The sequence below is a fragment of the Ailuropoda melanoleuca genome, chromosome 13 (assembly GCF_002007445.2).
Source record: "Ailuropoda melanoleuca isolate Jingjing chromosome 13, ASM200744v2, whole genome shotgun sequence".
NCBI lineage: Eukaryota > Metazoa > Chordata > Mammalia > Carnivora > Ursidae > Ailuropoda > Ailuropoda melanoleuca.
Window position 1 is genome coordinate 26,008,789 of NC_048230.1, and position 16,027 is coordinate 26,024,815.

At 42.3% G+C, this 16,027-nt stretch overlaps 1 protein-coding gene across 1 annotated transcript in view; it reads right to left on the reverse strand.

Annotated features, from left to right (window-relative positions):
- LOC100479246 (signal transducer and activator of transcription 5B) overlaps nt 1–16,027 on the reverse strand; it is a 50,779-nt gene that overhangs the window by 12,132 nt on the left and 22,620 nt on the right. Inside the window, exons 2-5 of the mRNA XM_034640688.1 lie at nt 6,974–7,110; nt 3,875–4,031; nt 2,618–2,707; nt 1,520–1,723 (exon numbers count right to left, since the gene is read on the reverse strand). Of these exons, the coding sequence (XP_034496579.1) occupies nt 1,520–1,723; nt 2,618–2,707; nt 3,875–4,031; nt 6,974–7,110 (588 nt within the window). The remainder of the gene's footprint in view (nt 1–1,519; nt 1,724–2,617; nt 2,708–3,874; nt 4,032–6,973; nt 7,111–16,027) is intronic.

Genomic DNA, 16,027 nt, shown 5'->3' on the forward strand with positions numbered 1-16,027 from the left:
AGGTCATGATCTCAGGGTCCTGGGATCGAGCCTTTGTCCGGCTCTGTGCTCAGTGGGGAGTGTGTTTCTCCGTCTCCCTCTGCTCCTCCCTCACTTGTTCTCTCTCTCAAATAAATAAAATCTTTTTTTTTTTTAAAGATTTCATTTATTTATTTGACAGAGAGAGAGACAGCCAGTGAGAGAGGAACACAAGCAGGGGGAGTGGGAGAGGAGGAAGCAGGCTCCCAGTGGAGGAGCCCGATGTGGGGCTCGATCCCAGAACGCCGGGACCACGCCCTGAGCTGAAGGCAGACGCTTANCGACTGCGCTACCCAGGCGCCCCTCAATAAATAAAATCTTTTTTTTTTTTTTAAAGGTTTTTTATTTATTTATGTGACAGAGAGACAGCCAGCGAGAGAGGGAACACAGCAGGGGAGTGGGAGAGGAAGAAGCAGGCTCCCAGCGGAGGAGCCCGATGTGGGACTCGATCCCAGAACGCCGGGATCACGCCCTGAGCCGAAGGCAGACGCTTAACGACTGCGCTACCCAGGTGCCCCTCAATAAATAAAATCTTAAAAAAGAAAGAAAGAAAGAAAAGAAAGAAAGAAAGAAAAGAAAGAAAGAAAGAAAGAAAAGACCTGGCAGCCTGAATTCTCCTGTTCCCTAATCTAGGAATAGGGCCACCCTTTCTTTGAGGTCAGTCTGAGATGGATTCACATGGAGGAAGATATGCTGGAATCATATCACCAACATGTACTCAACACCTATGATTCAGGCAATGTGCCAGCCTCAGGGTACAGAGATAGAAGACACAATCCCTTCTCAAAGAATGTATATTCTAATGAGGAAGATGGAGTTAATAAATAATACCAGTAGAGCTGTAAGGCTGAGCCCGCACGCACGGTATTAGAGGAGCACGTGTATGTAGACAGGTATGTGTCTGTGTTAAGCAGAAGCTTTTCTGAGATTCTCAGCTGGGCATGCTTGCAGGGAGAGGGAAATTAATGAAGTCACCTGTCAAATTCTTACAAGGTCAATAGGGGGCGCTGGTGGGGCTCCACAAGCTCAGGCTGTAGTTTTCACACAAAGAAGGGGAGCTTTGTCTCTAAGGGCTAAGGGAGGCGCATTAGCATGCACTGTGCCAGGACAGCCTCCCCGAATAACCACACAAAACAGCATTAAACGTTTGTCATCACAAACACAGCCCTCAGACCTTATACTTTCCCTGCTTAGAGAATATAACATTTCAGTAAAGCAGCATTTATGAAACACCAGTTATATACAAAAGTGTTTTTTACTAGACTGTGAGCTTCTTCCCACGGGATGAAATGTCTTCCCCAACAGACCAGGAGCTCCGTGGGTGTGGGAAACCCGACTGAGACCCACAGTCCCCAAAGGCAAGCCTGTGACTTCTCCCCTTCCTAAGCCGCCTCCTTCCTGCCCCAGCCTTAAGGCAAATGATTCCTGCTACTCCAGAGAAAGGGGAATGCTTCTGAACGGAAACCCGGTTCTCTTCCAATCTGACCTGAATTTCCTTCTAGCCCTCGTGACACACTGCCGGGGCCTCACCCTGGATCCTCAGGCTCTCCTGATACTGGATGATGAAGTACTCTTGAGTCTGCTGCAGCTTCTTCAGCTCGTTCTCCGTGTCCTGGGTGACCAGTCGCAGCTCCTCAAACGTCTGGTTGATCTGGAGGTGCTTCTGGGACATGGCGTCAGCAAGACTTCCAACTGGAGAAGTACCCTGGAGACAGATCGGGGAGAGTGCAGGCCACAGTGAGGAAGGAAAAGCCAATGCTAGCCCCTAGAACCTGGCTGAAACCCCCAAAGCCCAATTTTGAGTCAGAGGAACTGTACACATGGTGAGAACTGCTGCAGAGGGGGGAGAAAAGGAGGGAAGACAGGTGACCTGACCAACTGTGACACCTTCCTAAGCCATAGCAGAAATTTTTATCACAGTCTGGCCTCCACCACAGTCGACCAAACAGGATCCACCTAAGCGCTCTTCAGAGAGACTAGAACTCAACACATCCAGGAGTTACCTGGGTTTGCCCACTAATGATGATCCTTCATTCCACATTCGTTCACCGATCCAACGTCATGGACCGTGTGAGGTGCGGCGGACTCAGTGGGGAACAAGGCTGTGTGAACACACATCATCCATGTCCTCACTCAAGGCCTTCTCATAACTGAGGGAAGAGGCTGAACCTCTCATAGACAGCATCCTGGAGTCCCCAAAATGAAGTTACAGGGGAAGCATCAACAAGGCTTTTATGGATCCAGGCATTTAAGTGACCTGGTCTGAGCCATTCCCTCAACACTTGGCTGGAAGGGGGCTCAGCAGAAATCCTTCTTAAGTAATCTCACCTGAATACGAGCCTGCCTTTACTCAAAAACCATTTAGTTGGGGTTAAATTATTTTGCACTTGTCACATTGTTTTGTGGTGATAATCTCATCACGGTTATGGGTCAATTAAGATCAGAGACCATTCTATTACTTTTGTGCCCCTTAGGACAATGCTCTGTTTCCAGAGACACCAACAGATGCACAGTGAATTATCTTAAGAAATCTGGGTCCAGAGACAGCTGGGCAAGGAAGGACTCCCAGCTCCTCTCCCCACACCCATGCGGCACTCACGTTGTTGGCTTCTCGCACCAGCCTCTGTTCATTGTACAGAATGTGTCGGATGCAGCGGACCAGCTCCATGGGGCAGCGGTCGTACGTGTTCTGAAAGAATCCAACAGCAGATATCACTTTGTTCCACACCATGTTATGGGACCTAATCCTACCTCAGAGCCGGGGTAAGATTTTATGATGGAGGAGACTCCTGGAGACATGACGGCATAATCACAAGCCATGTTGCTCCTCCGATACTAATGGGGGACAAGAAAAGTATGTCATAGGAAACCCAACTACAATGAGAAGGTAAGATTATTTCATTTCTTGCCTCTTAATTTGCCTCAAGTACTAGGGCATCATTCCTGGAAAAAGGATACATAAATTTCAAAAGGACCACATCAGAGGAGAAACTGGACACCGCCTCAACCGAGTAATCAAAATTACTACCACCAATGCAGGGAACATGGATGGTGTATGTCTCCCGATGTGATATCCTGAGAAGGACACAACATCACTTACTCAGAATTCTGATCAGGGATGTGTAACCTGAATCTAATCAGGAGGAGACATGACACAAACCCAAAAGGAGGTCTATTTTATCTTTAAAAATACATAAGCTGAATTATTTTAAAATGTCAGTGCAGGGGCACCTGGCTGACTCAGCTGGTGGGGCACGCAACTCTTGATCTTGGGTTGTGAGTTCAAGCCCCACACTGGGTGTAGAGCTTGCTTAAAAATAAAATCTTAAAAAAAAGTCAATGTAATGAAAGACAAAGAAGGCTGAAACAGTTCTAGATTAAAGGAGATCAAAGAGACATGACAACCTGATGTAATATGTGGTCCTGGGCTGGAGGGAAAAAAATGCCCTAAAAGACATTATTAAGTCAGTTGACAAAATGGAAATATAGATATGATTACCTAAGAGTGTTTTGTCAATGTGACATGTATTGAAGTTGGTAACTGTACCATAACCAGGTAGAGAAAATGCACACTGAAGTCCTTAGGGGTAAAGGGACAGGGTAGATCTGGGCATATGTAGGGGTTCTTTGTATCAATCTTGCAACTTCCTGTAAATCTGAAATTTTTTTCAAATAAAAAGTTTAAAAATAAAAGGCTATAATCACAGAGTCATACAAGAAGAACTTTACACACCTGACCTGTAAGTCAGTAACACTGGCTTGAAGCAGAGAAAGAAAAGCTCCACGGGAAGTACTGAAAGAAAAAAAGAGTCCCTCCTGGGAAGAGAATTAAGTGTGAGCCCGCGTCCACACCCACCTGGAGCTGCGTGGCATAGTGCCCCAGCTTGATCTTCAGCAAGAACCCATCTTCCCCGACTTGGTGCTCTGCCTTCTTCTGCAGCTCCTGCACCAGGCCCTCCAGGAGCTGGGTGGCCTTAATGTTCTCCTGTGGATTATCAAGATCTATTGAGTCCCTAGGGGAAAAAAATTACATACATATGTATACATACATGCACATGAGCCTGTATAAATGCAGCCTCAACGCATCACACCTTTTCTTTAGCTGAAGTGACTTCTTCATAATGCTCACTGCAAATTTTAGGAAACAGTCCAATTCAAATTGACCAGATGCCTACATTAATCTATCCCTAATCCACTAACTAATTTAGTGGACTGTATATTTTCTTTCTTTCTTTTCTTTTTTTATAATGTACTGCCCTTTCTCCTTCCTTCTACTGACTCGCTCTGGTGCTTATGCTATCTGCTTCTAGAAATGAAGGGAAAAGGAAAGTGCTTCGTGTACTCTGAAGGAAACAAGGGCTCTGATAACTTCCTATTTATAGTTACCCCTCAAGGGTGTAAGGGGGCACAAGGTCAAGAATGTTCTACATGCTTTTTTCAGCCCTGACTAGTTCCGTGTGTTGCTGATTTCACAGAGGTTTTTTGTTTTTTGAGAGAGAGCGAGCGAGCGAGCGAGAGCACAAGCGATGTGAGGGTCAGAGGGAGAAACAGACTCCCTGCTGAGCAGGGAGCCCGACATGGGACTCAATCCCAGGACTCCGGGATCGTGACCTGAGCTGAAGGCAGATGCTTAACGACTGAGCCACCCAGGCGCCCTACAGAGTAGTTCTTAAGTAAAGACAGGTGGAACAACAATTAACTGCTATTTCTAAAGAACCTGGAAATGAGATATTAAGACAGAAGGTGCCTGCAAGTATTTATACAAGTCACTAGTTGCAGATCTGGGACCTACAGGCAACGCTAACTCTTCCAGGGATGCAGAGAAACCACTCTACGGACTTTGTATTAATTCAGAGCCACTGAACTGGTGGCAGAAGATGGACAGTTTCCCTCCTTCCCTCTCTTCCTTCTCTTCTTTATTCCTTCCTTCCTTACCTCCTTGCCCCACTCCCCTCGCCAACTCTCTTTTCCCCAACAGTTAGGCAACAATTGCTATTGGGCAGTATTAAATTGCTTAACTCGGCTCACTGAAGAAACCAAACAGCTGTCAGATTGAAATAACATTCAATTACTGCTGACCAGGTCTGGAGCCAAACAAGAGATCTAGTGGTAGCTAGAAGGCTGCACCTCTACACCCCTGAAGTCAGTTAGCAACTAATTTCAAACAAAGGCACAAGCAGGTGCGCCAAAACACTGATGATAATGTAGTTCAGCAAATAATTACGCCCACGTCTGTACTCTGAGAAGGCAGCAGAGAAAGCCAAATTTTAAATATGTATCCTCTCTGTACTAAATAAAGTATGTATTAAATAAAAGCCTGGGAGGGATGAAGGGCAGCCCTGCACCTCTGTTTCCACTGGCAATGATGTTCCTCATCTGAGGAGCCCACTTTTTTTTTTTTTTAAGATTTTATTTATTTATTCGACAGAGATAGAGACAGCCAGCGAGAGAGGGAACACAAGCAGGGGGAGTGGGAGAGGAAGAAGCAGGCTCATAGCAGAGGAGCCTGATGTGGGGCTCGATCCCAGAACGCCGGGATCACACCCTGAGCCGAAGGCAGACAGACACTTAACCACTGTGCCACCCAGGCGCCCCTGAGGAGCCCACTCTTGAGAATATCCAGTCTCTGTGCAAAACTCACGGAAGTCAAGTACTGGTTCTGGCACTGGAAAACTTAATTCTTTACTTAAAAAGGAAAAAAAAAAAAGCCTTTCTTAGCTTAGACATAAAGAACTGAACATTTTTTTAAATTAAAATCTTTATGTTCTTAAGAAAACCAAGCTAAATAAAATTCAGGTTTTCCTTGATATCAACACAAGTCTTTTAACATTCGTTTGGTAAGAAGCTACATGGGGAATCTACTAAATGAAATTTTAAATCACCAGAAACCTCCTACTAATGTTTTTTCTGAACTCTTCAAATCATTAAAACAGAAAAGAAAATGGAAAAGCGCTAAGCAAGGTGCAGCTGATGCGCTTATGTTTAGCTTAGTTTTTTCTCACTTCATTACATGAGGCTGAGATTTTTTAAATTGCCCAGAAAATTTCCTTCCTTTGGTGCTCTCTAGCTTCCGACCAGAATGCAATTACTGCAAGGCGACATTACTGACAGGTACAAAGGCCTGCTCGGACAGCCGTACAGCGGCCGCTTGTCCTGGGCTCCGCCAGGGTGGACCCCACTCCGTCCGCCCCGACCGCCCCAACTGCCCCGTCCACCCCGCCACCCCCCATGGAAGCCTGAAGCAGCTGATGAGCTTGTCAGATCAGAAGGACAGGCTGGCTGGCGGCCACACAACATGCTCCCAGGCCCTGAGCAGGGTAGGGCTCAAGCCTGGTGCACAGTAATGTCCATTCAAAAGCTCTGTTGTCAATCTACTGCATTATACTAACTCTGAAATAATTTAAAAATAATTTTTCCTCTGAGTATATAAACAGTAATTTGGAAAATAAAAGTAAAAACACACTTGTTAAATCTGCCACCAAGAATGTAATTGTTAATATTTTGATGTATTGTTTTTTGGTCTTTATGTGTATATATAAATTTAAAAACACCAATGTGTCCATTGTTAGCTTTGTTAATAATACATTTTACTAAATGATATGCATATGCATACCTTAGCTGCCCCATTAAGCGCTAAATTCTTTGTAAACAAGGGCTTTACTCTGTTCATATGAACTCTACACCCTATAGGCACCCAAAACATATTTGTCAACTGTTTTTTATTAGCAGCAATGATCTAATGCTTTTAGCCAGAATTTACTATTAAAGGGGAATAAGACAAAAATAATAAAATAGGAAAAAATCCTATCTCCCTAAAATCTAAGCCAGGGCTAAATAACTTTTCATGGGTCACATCATTTTTTAAAAATGTACATCTTTTAAGGTCTCCATCATGTTATCTTTCCAATATGCTTGTGCTTCACTAAATATGATAGAAAAAACTGTGTTCACTTACCACGCTTGGCTTTCAATCCATTGGGATAAATAATGTCGCACCTCAATGGGGAAATGCTGACCATATAATGCTTGCATCTGATGAAGCGCGTCGCCTTGGAGCTGCTGGGCTTGTATCCACACAGCCATGGTTTCAATCTATCAAACAAACAATCAGTGGTTTGGGTGGGGGTTTTTTTCCTCCCCCTTTAAATCCACTAGAATAAATATTCACAGTTAAAAAACCTAGAGATAAATGCTTTTAAGCCCTTCTTGGCAGAATAAAGATCAGTATTCTTTTTTTTTTTTTAAAGATTTTATTTATTTATTTGACAGAGACAGCCAGCGAGAGAGGGAACACAAGCAGGGGGAGTGGGAGAGGAAGAAGCAGGTTTATAGCGGAGGAGCCCGATGTGGGGCTCGATCCCATAACGCCGGGATCACGCCCTGAGCCGAAGGCAGACGCTTAACAACTGAGCCACCCAGGGGCCCCTAAAGATCAGTATTCTTGAACTGAATTTTAGCTTTAAAATGTTTAAAAATGGGGTGCCTGGGTGGCTCAATCGTTTAGGCATCTGCCTTCGGCTTGGGTCATTGTCCCAGGGTCCTGGGATCGAGTCCCACACCAGGCTTCTTGCTCAGCAGGGAGACTGCTTCTCCCTCTGCCTGTCGCTCCCCTTGCTTGTGTGCGCTCGCGCGCTCTCTCTCTGTCTCTCTTTCCGACAAATAAAATCTTTAAAAAAAAAAAAAAAGAAATCTCCGACATAAAAACAATACATTCCAGCTAAGAGTCAGAAACAAGAACCATTATATTCCAATAGTAGGTAGGTTTTTAAAACATGCTCTTGATTCTAGAAAAAGTGTTATATAACTACCATGATGCCTTCTCAGATTTACCTGAGAATTTTAAAATCAGTTGGCAGAAACTCTCTGGGATCAACCTGATTGTGACAGCAACATTACTTTCATGTACAAAGAGGGTACCAAAACTGAATCTTGCTCTAATACTAGGCTCCATTATGTAGAATTTGGTGGAAGGCAGGGCTGACTTGAAACCCATCCAAAATGATCTGGCTACTGATTTGCACCATTCTCTTAACTATGTTACAATTAGGGTCCACTAAATCAGATCTTGGTTTTGTTGACTACCAAAGACTACACATGTGTGCTGGGAAACAAAAATCCCTTCTCTCTGTTAGTTGTAGTTCTCTGATCGTGTAACACTGAGCTATTTCTGGGACAAGTCAGTTAGCCAACAATGAGGTATGGGGTGGGTGCCAGTTACCTATTTTAGACTTGTGCAATGTTATAGAACACTTGAGCGGTGTACAATTTTATTTAGGGCTTTTGGGCATTAAGGCTGGGATCACCGTAAGATCATCCAAGACATCAAATTTCAATGGTTGAGAGTGTACTAGGAGAAAGGCTTGGATAAAAGAGCTCTCTCCAGAAGCAATCGCACATTATAATCTAACATCTGGAAGACATTTAATTGTACAATATAATTTTTAATTAAATGAATCATATCCCAACATTTTGGAAAATTGGAACAGATACCAAGGCATGTTTTTTGGATAAAAGGTAAAAGGATAGATGGGTCGGTGGAGATGCTTAAGCAGTTACGTGTATGGAAGAACAAATGAAGGAATGAGGAACATAATTCAGGTATTCATCTCTTTTAGTGGTAAGGAATTGGAAATGAGTAGGACCTCACCGTAGCTGTTTTAATGATTATATGAACAATACCAACAGATACAAAAATTGTCTTGAATCCTCCATTCATTAACTGACCTGACCCAAGAGACAAAAGGAAAACTGCGGGAAAACATTTATCTCCTCAGAGATCCCTCAGTCCATGCAAAGAAAATTGTATTCTGGTCACATTGTAACCTCTTGGTCTACTTGACTTTTCTTCACATCATTTATCACTTTCTGACATTTATCATATATTTGTTTACTGACTTCTCACTAGGGTAAAATCACCATGAACACAATCACTTTGTTCTGTTCACCCTTTCTCTTGGGCCTAGAACAGTGCCTGGCACATTAGCATTTGTAAATTTTTTATTGTTGCTGAATAAATAAATGCATACACACAATTTGGTCAAATCCATCAGCTCTTTTCAAAGTTATTATGGAACAAGGTATCAGTATGAAATACCAAGGCAAGAAAATGGAACAGATTTTACAATTTGGATGAGTCTGTATTAACAATAGTCTATTTGTTCCTTAATAACAACTGCCACAGGGCGCCTGGGTAGCTCAGTCGGTTAAATGGCTGCCTTTGGCTCAGGTCATGATCCTGGAGGCCGGGAATGGAACCCTGTGTCCAGGTTGGGCTCCCCTGCTCAGCAGGGAGTTTGCTTCTCTCTCTCCCTCTGCTGCTCCCCCCACCTGTGCTCTCTCTCGCTCACTCTCCCAAATAAACAAATAAAATCTTTAAAAAAAATAACATGCCACACTTTGTCATTTTTCGTTTTCGTTAATTTATTTTTGTTTATCTTCCCCACTGAACTCTAAGAACACTGAGTGAAGGGAACACATTTATTTACTACTGTGTCCCTAATGCCTAGTACAGTGGCTTGCCATGGTAAGTAAGTTATCAAGATGTATTTGCTAGTGAATAAATCCATATTTGGTAAATATTTCACATGTCCTGCTGGTTGAGCATATTACAGCTGTCTAAAATTGCTTTAAGAAAAAAGTACTATGGTAATATGCCATATATGTAGGGGTACTACATAAATGCCACACTATGGGGCCCCTTGGTGGCTCAGTTGCTTAAGCATCTGACTCTTGATTTCGGCTCAGGTCACGATCTCATGGGTCATGGGACTGAGCTCTATGTCGGGCTCCATGCTTAGTGCAGAGTCGGCTTGGGATTCTCTCTCCCCCTCCTTTTGCCCCTCCCCCAGCTCACGCACTCATGTACGCACTCCCTCAAATAAATAAATCTTTTTTTTTTAAGATTTTATTTTTTATTTATTTGACAGAGAGACAGCAGGAGAGCACAGGCAGAGGGAGCGGCAGACGCAGAGGGAGAAGCAGGCTCCCCGCCGAGCAGGGAGCCCGATGCGGGGCTCAATCCCAGGACCCCGGGATCATGACCCCAGCCAAAGGCAGTCGCTTAGCCAACTGAGCCACCCAGGTGCCCCTCAAATAAATAAATCTTAAAAAAAAAAAGTCACACTATTTTGTCTTAAGTTTATATTAGTTTTTATCAAAGAGTAGAATGCTGAACTCTGAGAATTTGTCAAAATATTTTTTATGGTTCTAAATATGAACGTGTTGTAGTAGTTATTTTCTAAAATGCCATCTGAAGAATAGCTGGTAAATATAAGGTGGTAAGCACCTAATTTTGAAAAATACAAATTATTTTAACTACACTACATAAAAGTGCTTTTGACAGAGCTGGAAAGTAATTTTGCCTACTGCTAATCAAAAATGTAAAATAAAAGTACAATAAATAGTACAGAATTATTTTACTTTTACTTTTTAACTAAGAATTATATACACATGGAACATGAAATGAGTTACTGAAATTATCATGTGACAATTGAAAATACGCAATTTGGAGAAAAAAACCCATGCCACCCCCCACTGTATCAACAGAAGCTAGAACCTAAGTAGTGCTTTCCCTCATACATGCCCAAACTCTTCACACCCATCATTAAGCCATGCCTACACCTGGCATGAGCTGAGTCCCTGTCCTTTCTCACCAGTGTTCATCCTGCCATTGAACGCTACACTCCACATACGTAGTAACTGCACCTCTGTCCTCAACACACACTTTCTTTTGCTCATTTACAGGCACCTCCATCTCCAACGCGTGATGTTCTGACAAGGAAGTGGTTTGTATCTTTGGTAAATCATCACAGGGGCTTCTCTAAAGACTGGGAAATGGATGCACAATCTTATTTTTAGCCAAAGATGAGAACCAGCTGAGCTTTGCTTAGTTGCATTCTTAGTGTTCATAAGCATTCCAAACAACCTAAACCAGCCTTGGACGCAGAATGATGTAGTCTCTGAAAGCCTCAGGTGCTGAAATCAACCTTATATATCCACATATATCCTAGGAGTCTCGAACAAAGCAGACCTTCAGGCACTTGCTTAAAAAAAAGTTCCAAAGTCTAAGCTCATAATGTTACAGGCTTATTGAAAACCATAAAAACGAATGTCCATTAAACAAATGATAGGAGTGGGTGGGATTTAGGAATATTCTTGCCTCAATAATAAATACCTTCTTATTAGCTGCTTTCCCTTTTAAAAGTAAAATATAAAACTTTGTCAAGAAAAACATCACTCTAGGGGCACCTGGGTGGCTCCATTGGTTAAACATCTGACTTTGGCTCAGGTCATGATCTCAGGGTCCAGGGATCAAGCCCCGCATATGGGCTCCCTGCTCAGCAGGGAGTCTGCTTGCCCCTCTCCCTCTGTCCCTCCCCCTGCTCCTGCTCTCTTTCTCTCTCAAATAAATATATTAAATCTTAAAAAAAAGAAAGAAAAGAAAGAAAAGAAAAACATCACTCTCTGAAGACTTCTAGAACACTGTGACCAAAGTCATGGCACAGCTAAACTGTGGGGGAAGTACAGAGTACATGACAATAGAAAGCTCCCAATGCATGTATGCTGAGTAAATGAATTCTAGCTTGAGGGAGTGAATGGGGGGTTTAAAATGTGTGCAGTGGGGGGCGCCTGGGTAGCACAGTCCTTAAGCGTCTGCCTTCGGCTCAGGGCGTGATCCAGGCATTTCGGGATCGAGTCCCACATCGGGCTCCTCCGCTGGAAGCCTGCTTCTTCCTCTCCCACTCCCCCTGCTTGTGTTCCCTCTCTTGCTGGCTGTCTATCACTGTCAAATAAATAAATAAAAAATCTTAAAAAATAAAATAAAATAAAACGTGTGGAGTGATTTGTTTCACTGGACTCGTGTGCATAATGTAAAGCATTTTGTAACTTGTACTCTCCATTCCACCACAACCACCACCCTAGAACCAAAGTCTCTAAAATGAGGTTAAAGTTTTGGAGATAATGGTGAACTCACCTACATAGAGCTCTGTAAGATTTAACTTCTTACACCTTTGCGCCTCAGTTCCCTTATTTGTAAAATGGTACTAATAATACGACCCTCGGGGAGTTGTAAAAAATAAGTTAATGTGTGTAAACGCTTACAACAGTGCCTGGTTCATCATAAGTGTTCAGTATTATTCTGACTTCTACAACCTTAAACTTACAAAGTTGGCTTCCTTCTTCCCATCTCCAATTTTAACTCACTTCAACAAACCTTTCCAAAGTCAACCCTCCATAAAGAGCTCTTGCTATCCTTCTCCTTAACCAATATCCTGCAGTATAAACTTTACCTTCCTTTTAAAAGATGGGAATTCCCATTTCTTAGTCAATTTTACTGGCAGACGGTATTCTATAAATGAGAATGGATGGAGGGTGGTGGGAAAGCACTGGGAGGGCTGTTCTTGCACCTCTGAATGAGAGTCAAGAATTGTGAAGGGTAGTGTAACAAGAGCAAGACTGTCTAAGTATACTAAACTTTAAAAGGAAAAAAAAAAAAGAACATCCATTCCAATGTGCCCTTCTGACAGAGAAGACCAAGCTAGCAGGGAGCTGTACCTTTCCTGTTCCTTCCAAGTACATATCTGACTCCTACTAATTAAAGTATGAATTATTAGCAACAGATATTTTGATTCATCCAATAAATAAAAGTAAATTTCAGGGGCGCCTGGGTGATTCAGTTGGTTAAGCATCTGCTTTCAGCTCAGGTGATGATCCCAGGGTCCGGGGATAGAGTCCAGCATCGGGCTCCTTGCTCAGTGGGGAGCCTGCCTCTCCCTCTCCCTCTGCCTGCCGCTCTGCCTATTTTACTTGTGCATGCGCGCTCTCTCTGTCAAATAAATAAATATCTTTAAAAAAAATTTCAGAAATACGATTCAAAAATGAATTAAAATAACATTTATTAGTGTTATTTTCTACCATCCAGATTTATTATTTACTATCACTTACTGAATATCTATTAAATTATTTATAAGAGCAAGTGCTTTTATGAATCTACTCATTTAATCCTCATAAAAATACTAGGATGTAGGCACTATTTTTTTTTTTTTTAAGATTTTATTTATTTGACAGAGAGACAGCCAGCCAGCGAGAGAGGGAACACAAGCAGGGGGAGTGAGAGGAAGAAGCAGGCTCTTAGTGGAGGAGCCTGATGTGGGGCTCGATCCCAGAACGCCAGGATCACGCCCTGAGCCAAAAGGGCGTGCGCCACCCAGGCGCCCTGGCACTATTTTTTTTTTTTAAGATTTTATTTATTTATTTGACAGAGAGACAGACAGCGAGGAGGGAACACAAGCAGGGGGAGTAGGAGAGGGAGAAGCAGGCTTCCCGCCAAGCGGGGAGCCCGATGTGGGGCTCGATCCTAGGACCCCAGGATCATGACCTGAGCCAAAGGCAGACGCTTAACGACTGAGCCACCCAGGTGCCCCTAGGCACTATTATTATCCCTAATTTATAGATGAGGAAATCGAGGCTCAGCAAATTAAATAAGACTGTAAAATGGTCTAAGTTTGGAAAACAATCTGGCAGTTCTTCAAAAGGTTAAATATGGAGTTACTATATGACCCACTAGTTCCGCTCGTAGGTATATCCTTAAGGGAACTGAAAGCATATGTTCACAAAAATTTGTACACAAATGTTCAAAGCAGCATTATTCATGATAGCGAAAAAGTAAAAACAACCCAAATGCCCATCAGTGAATGGATGGATAACATGGATATAAACAGAAAAATAAAATGGATAAAATGGAATATTATTCAGACACAGAAAGGAATAAAATACTGATACATGCTAAATGAAAGAAGCCAGACACAAAAGGCTATGTATTGTAAGTTCCACTATATGAAATGTCCAGAACAGGCAAACCCATAGACACAAAGTAGGCTGGTCGTCACCAAGGACTGCAGTAATGGGGAGGGACTCTTAATAAGTATGGGTTTCTTTTTGGGGTGAAAGATTTGCTCATACTCAGGGTGTATTTCACCCTAAATCTTTGGGGTGAAAGATTTGCTCAGGTCCCATACTACTGAGGGGCACTGTCCACAGTGGATCTGGGCAGTCCACAACTGTATCAGGAGGCCTCTGTCTCGAGGACTTTGTGGTGGTTTGTCATATTATTTTTTGCATTTTTCTATGTTTGTTATATTTCATAATTTAAAAAAAGAATAAGAAATTAGAATAAGAAATCTAATATGGCGGGGCGCCTGGATGCTCAGTCGTTAAGCGTCTGCCTTAGGCTCAGGGTGTGATCCCAGAGTCCTTGGATCGAGCCCTACCTCGGGTTCCTCTGCTGGGAGCCTGCTTCTTCCTCTCCCACTCCCCCTGCTTGTGTTCCCTCTCTTGCTGGCTGTCTCTCTCTGTCAAATAAACAAATAAAATCTTAAAAAAAAAAAATCTAATATGGCAAGGCTCTGATTTCGGCAAAGGCTTGGGCTAGTTGGCAAATGAAACAGAAGATACATAAACATTGCTTCTGATCTGAAAAGTCTAAGGCAAAGAACCAGGATTCAAAACTGTTAACCATATCAGCACCATTTAATGACTGGTCAGAATATAAAGGGCAAGTTCCTTGGTTATGTTTACTGACCTACTGTCAATACCAACATGATTACATAGACTCAGTGCTGGTGGTTACCTAGTAATAGGAACCTGGAAGGACAGAAAAATATTAAATAGCAATAATAATGGATTAAGACTTTGCTCATATAAAAACTGGCCTAACATCAAGTAAGAAGGTTTGAGTGAAACTATCCCATCTAAAAGTAGGTCAATACCAGAGCCATCTGCTCTTTAAAAAAAAATTCTAAACACTACTTTATATTGTGTCTCTTTAGTCTCCTTTAATCTAGAATAGTTCCATATTATAAGCAATCAGAAAGACAATTCTCTAACAAAATCAGGTTACTAAACAGATGAGAACAGAAAGAATAAAGTATTTGGCTCACAAAGAAACAAACAAGGAAAAATTTGCCCAGGCAACACAGAGATGATAATATTCTGGGAAGACAATCAGTCATAAATCTTCATGTCACAGCCAAATCATTACATACTACTTTGGGAAGAGAGAGAGGGAAGGGGGGGGAAGAAGTGGAGGGAAGATAGAGAGCAAGAGGAGGAAAGGGGGGAGGGGACTATCTGCTAAATATACAGATCAAGTCTTAGTCAGTGGATTATCATATATTTAAAACTCTCACCTAAAATATCTTAGCCAAAAACACAACCTCAAAAATAAAGAGAGTAGACTCAGACAAGGATCATCATAGCCTCCAACACTAAAACCACTGGGTGGTACTTGCTGGGGACAGGATATTCACACAGTCTCAAAGTATTACCTCACATATTACCTATTATTCATAAAGGGGAAAAGGTGTATTTTCAGTGGAAAAGCTGATGAACAACACCTTAACCAAACAATCAAACATCCCCAATCGTGCAACAAACTGACATTACATTAGTCGCCCCTTATCTGTGGGGCATATGTTCCAAGACCCCTGAGTAGACGCCTGAAACCGCAGACAGTACCGAACCCTATATAGGTACATTTTTCCTATACGAACATACCTACGATAAAGTTTAATTTATAAATTAGGCACAGTAAGAGATTAAAAACAATAGCTAAAAATAAAATTGAACAATTGTAACAATGTACATAATAAAAGTTATATGAATGTGGTCTCTTTCGCTCTCTATCTTATTGTACCGCACTCATTCGTCCTGTGATGGTAATGCCTGCATGATGAGATGAGCTGAGGTGAATGATGCAGGCATCGTTATCTAGTGTTAGGCTACTATTAACCTTCTGATGATATGATATGATGATGATATGATATGAAGGACCTCGGGTAACTGAAACCTCAGAAAGCGAAACTCAGGATAAGGGGAGACTTGTTGCATATGCCTCCAAATGTGATCTACTGAAAAGAATACACAAACTAAACTTTCACCTCTACTCATGGAACAATCAGACAAATCCAAATTATAAACTCTTAAGAAAGAAAGAAAAATGTGGAACTAT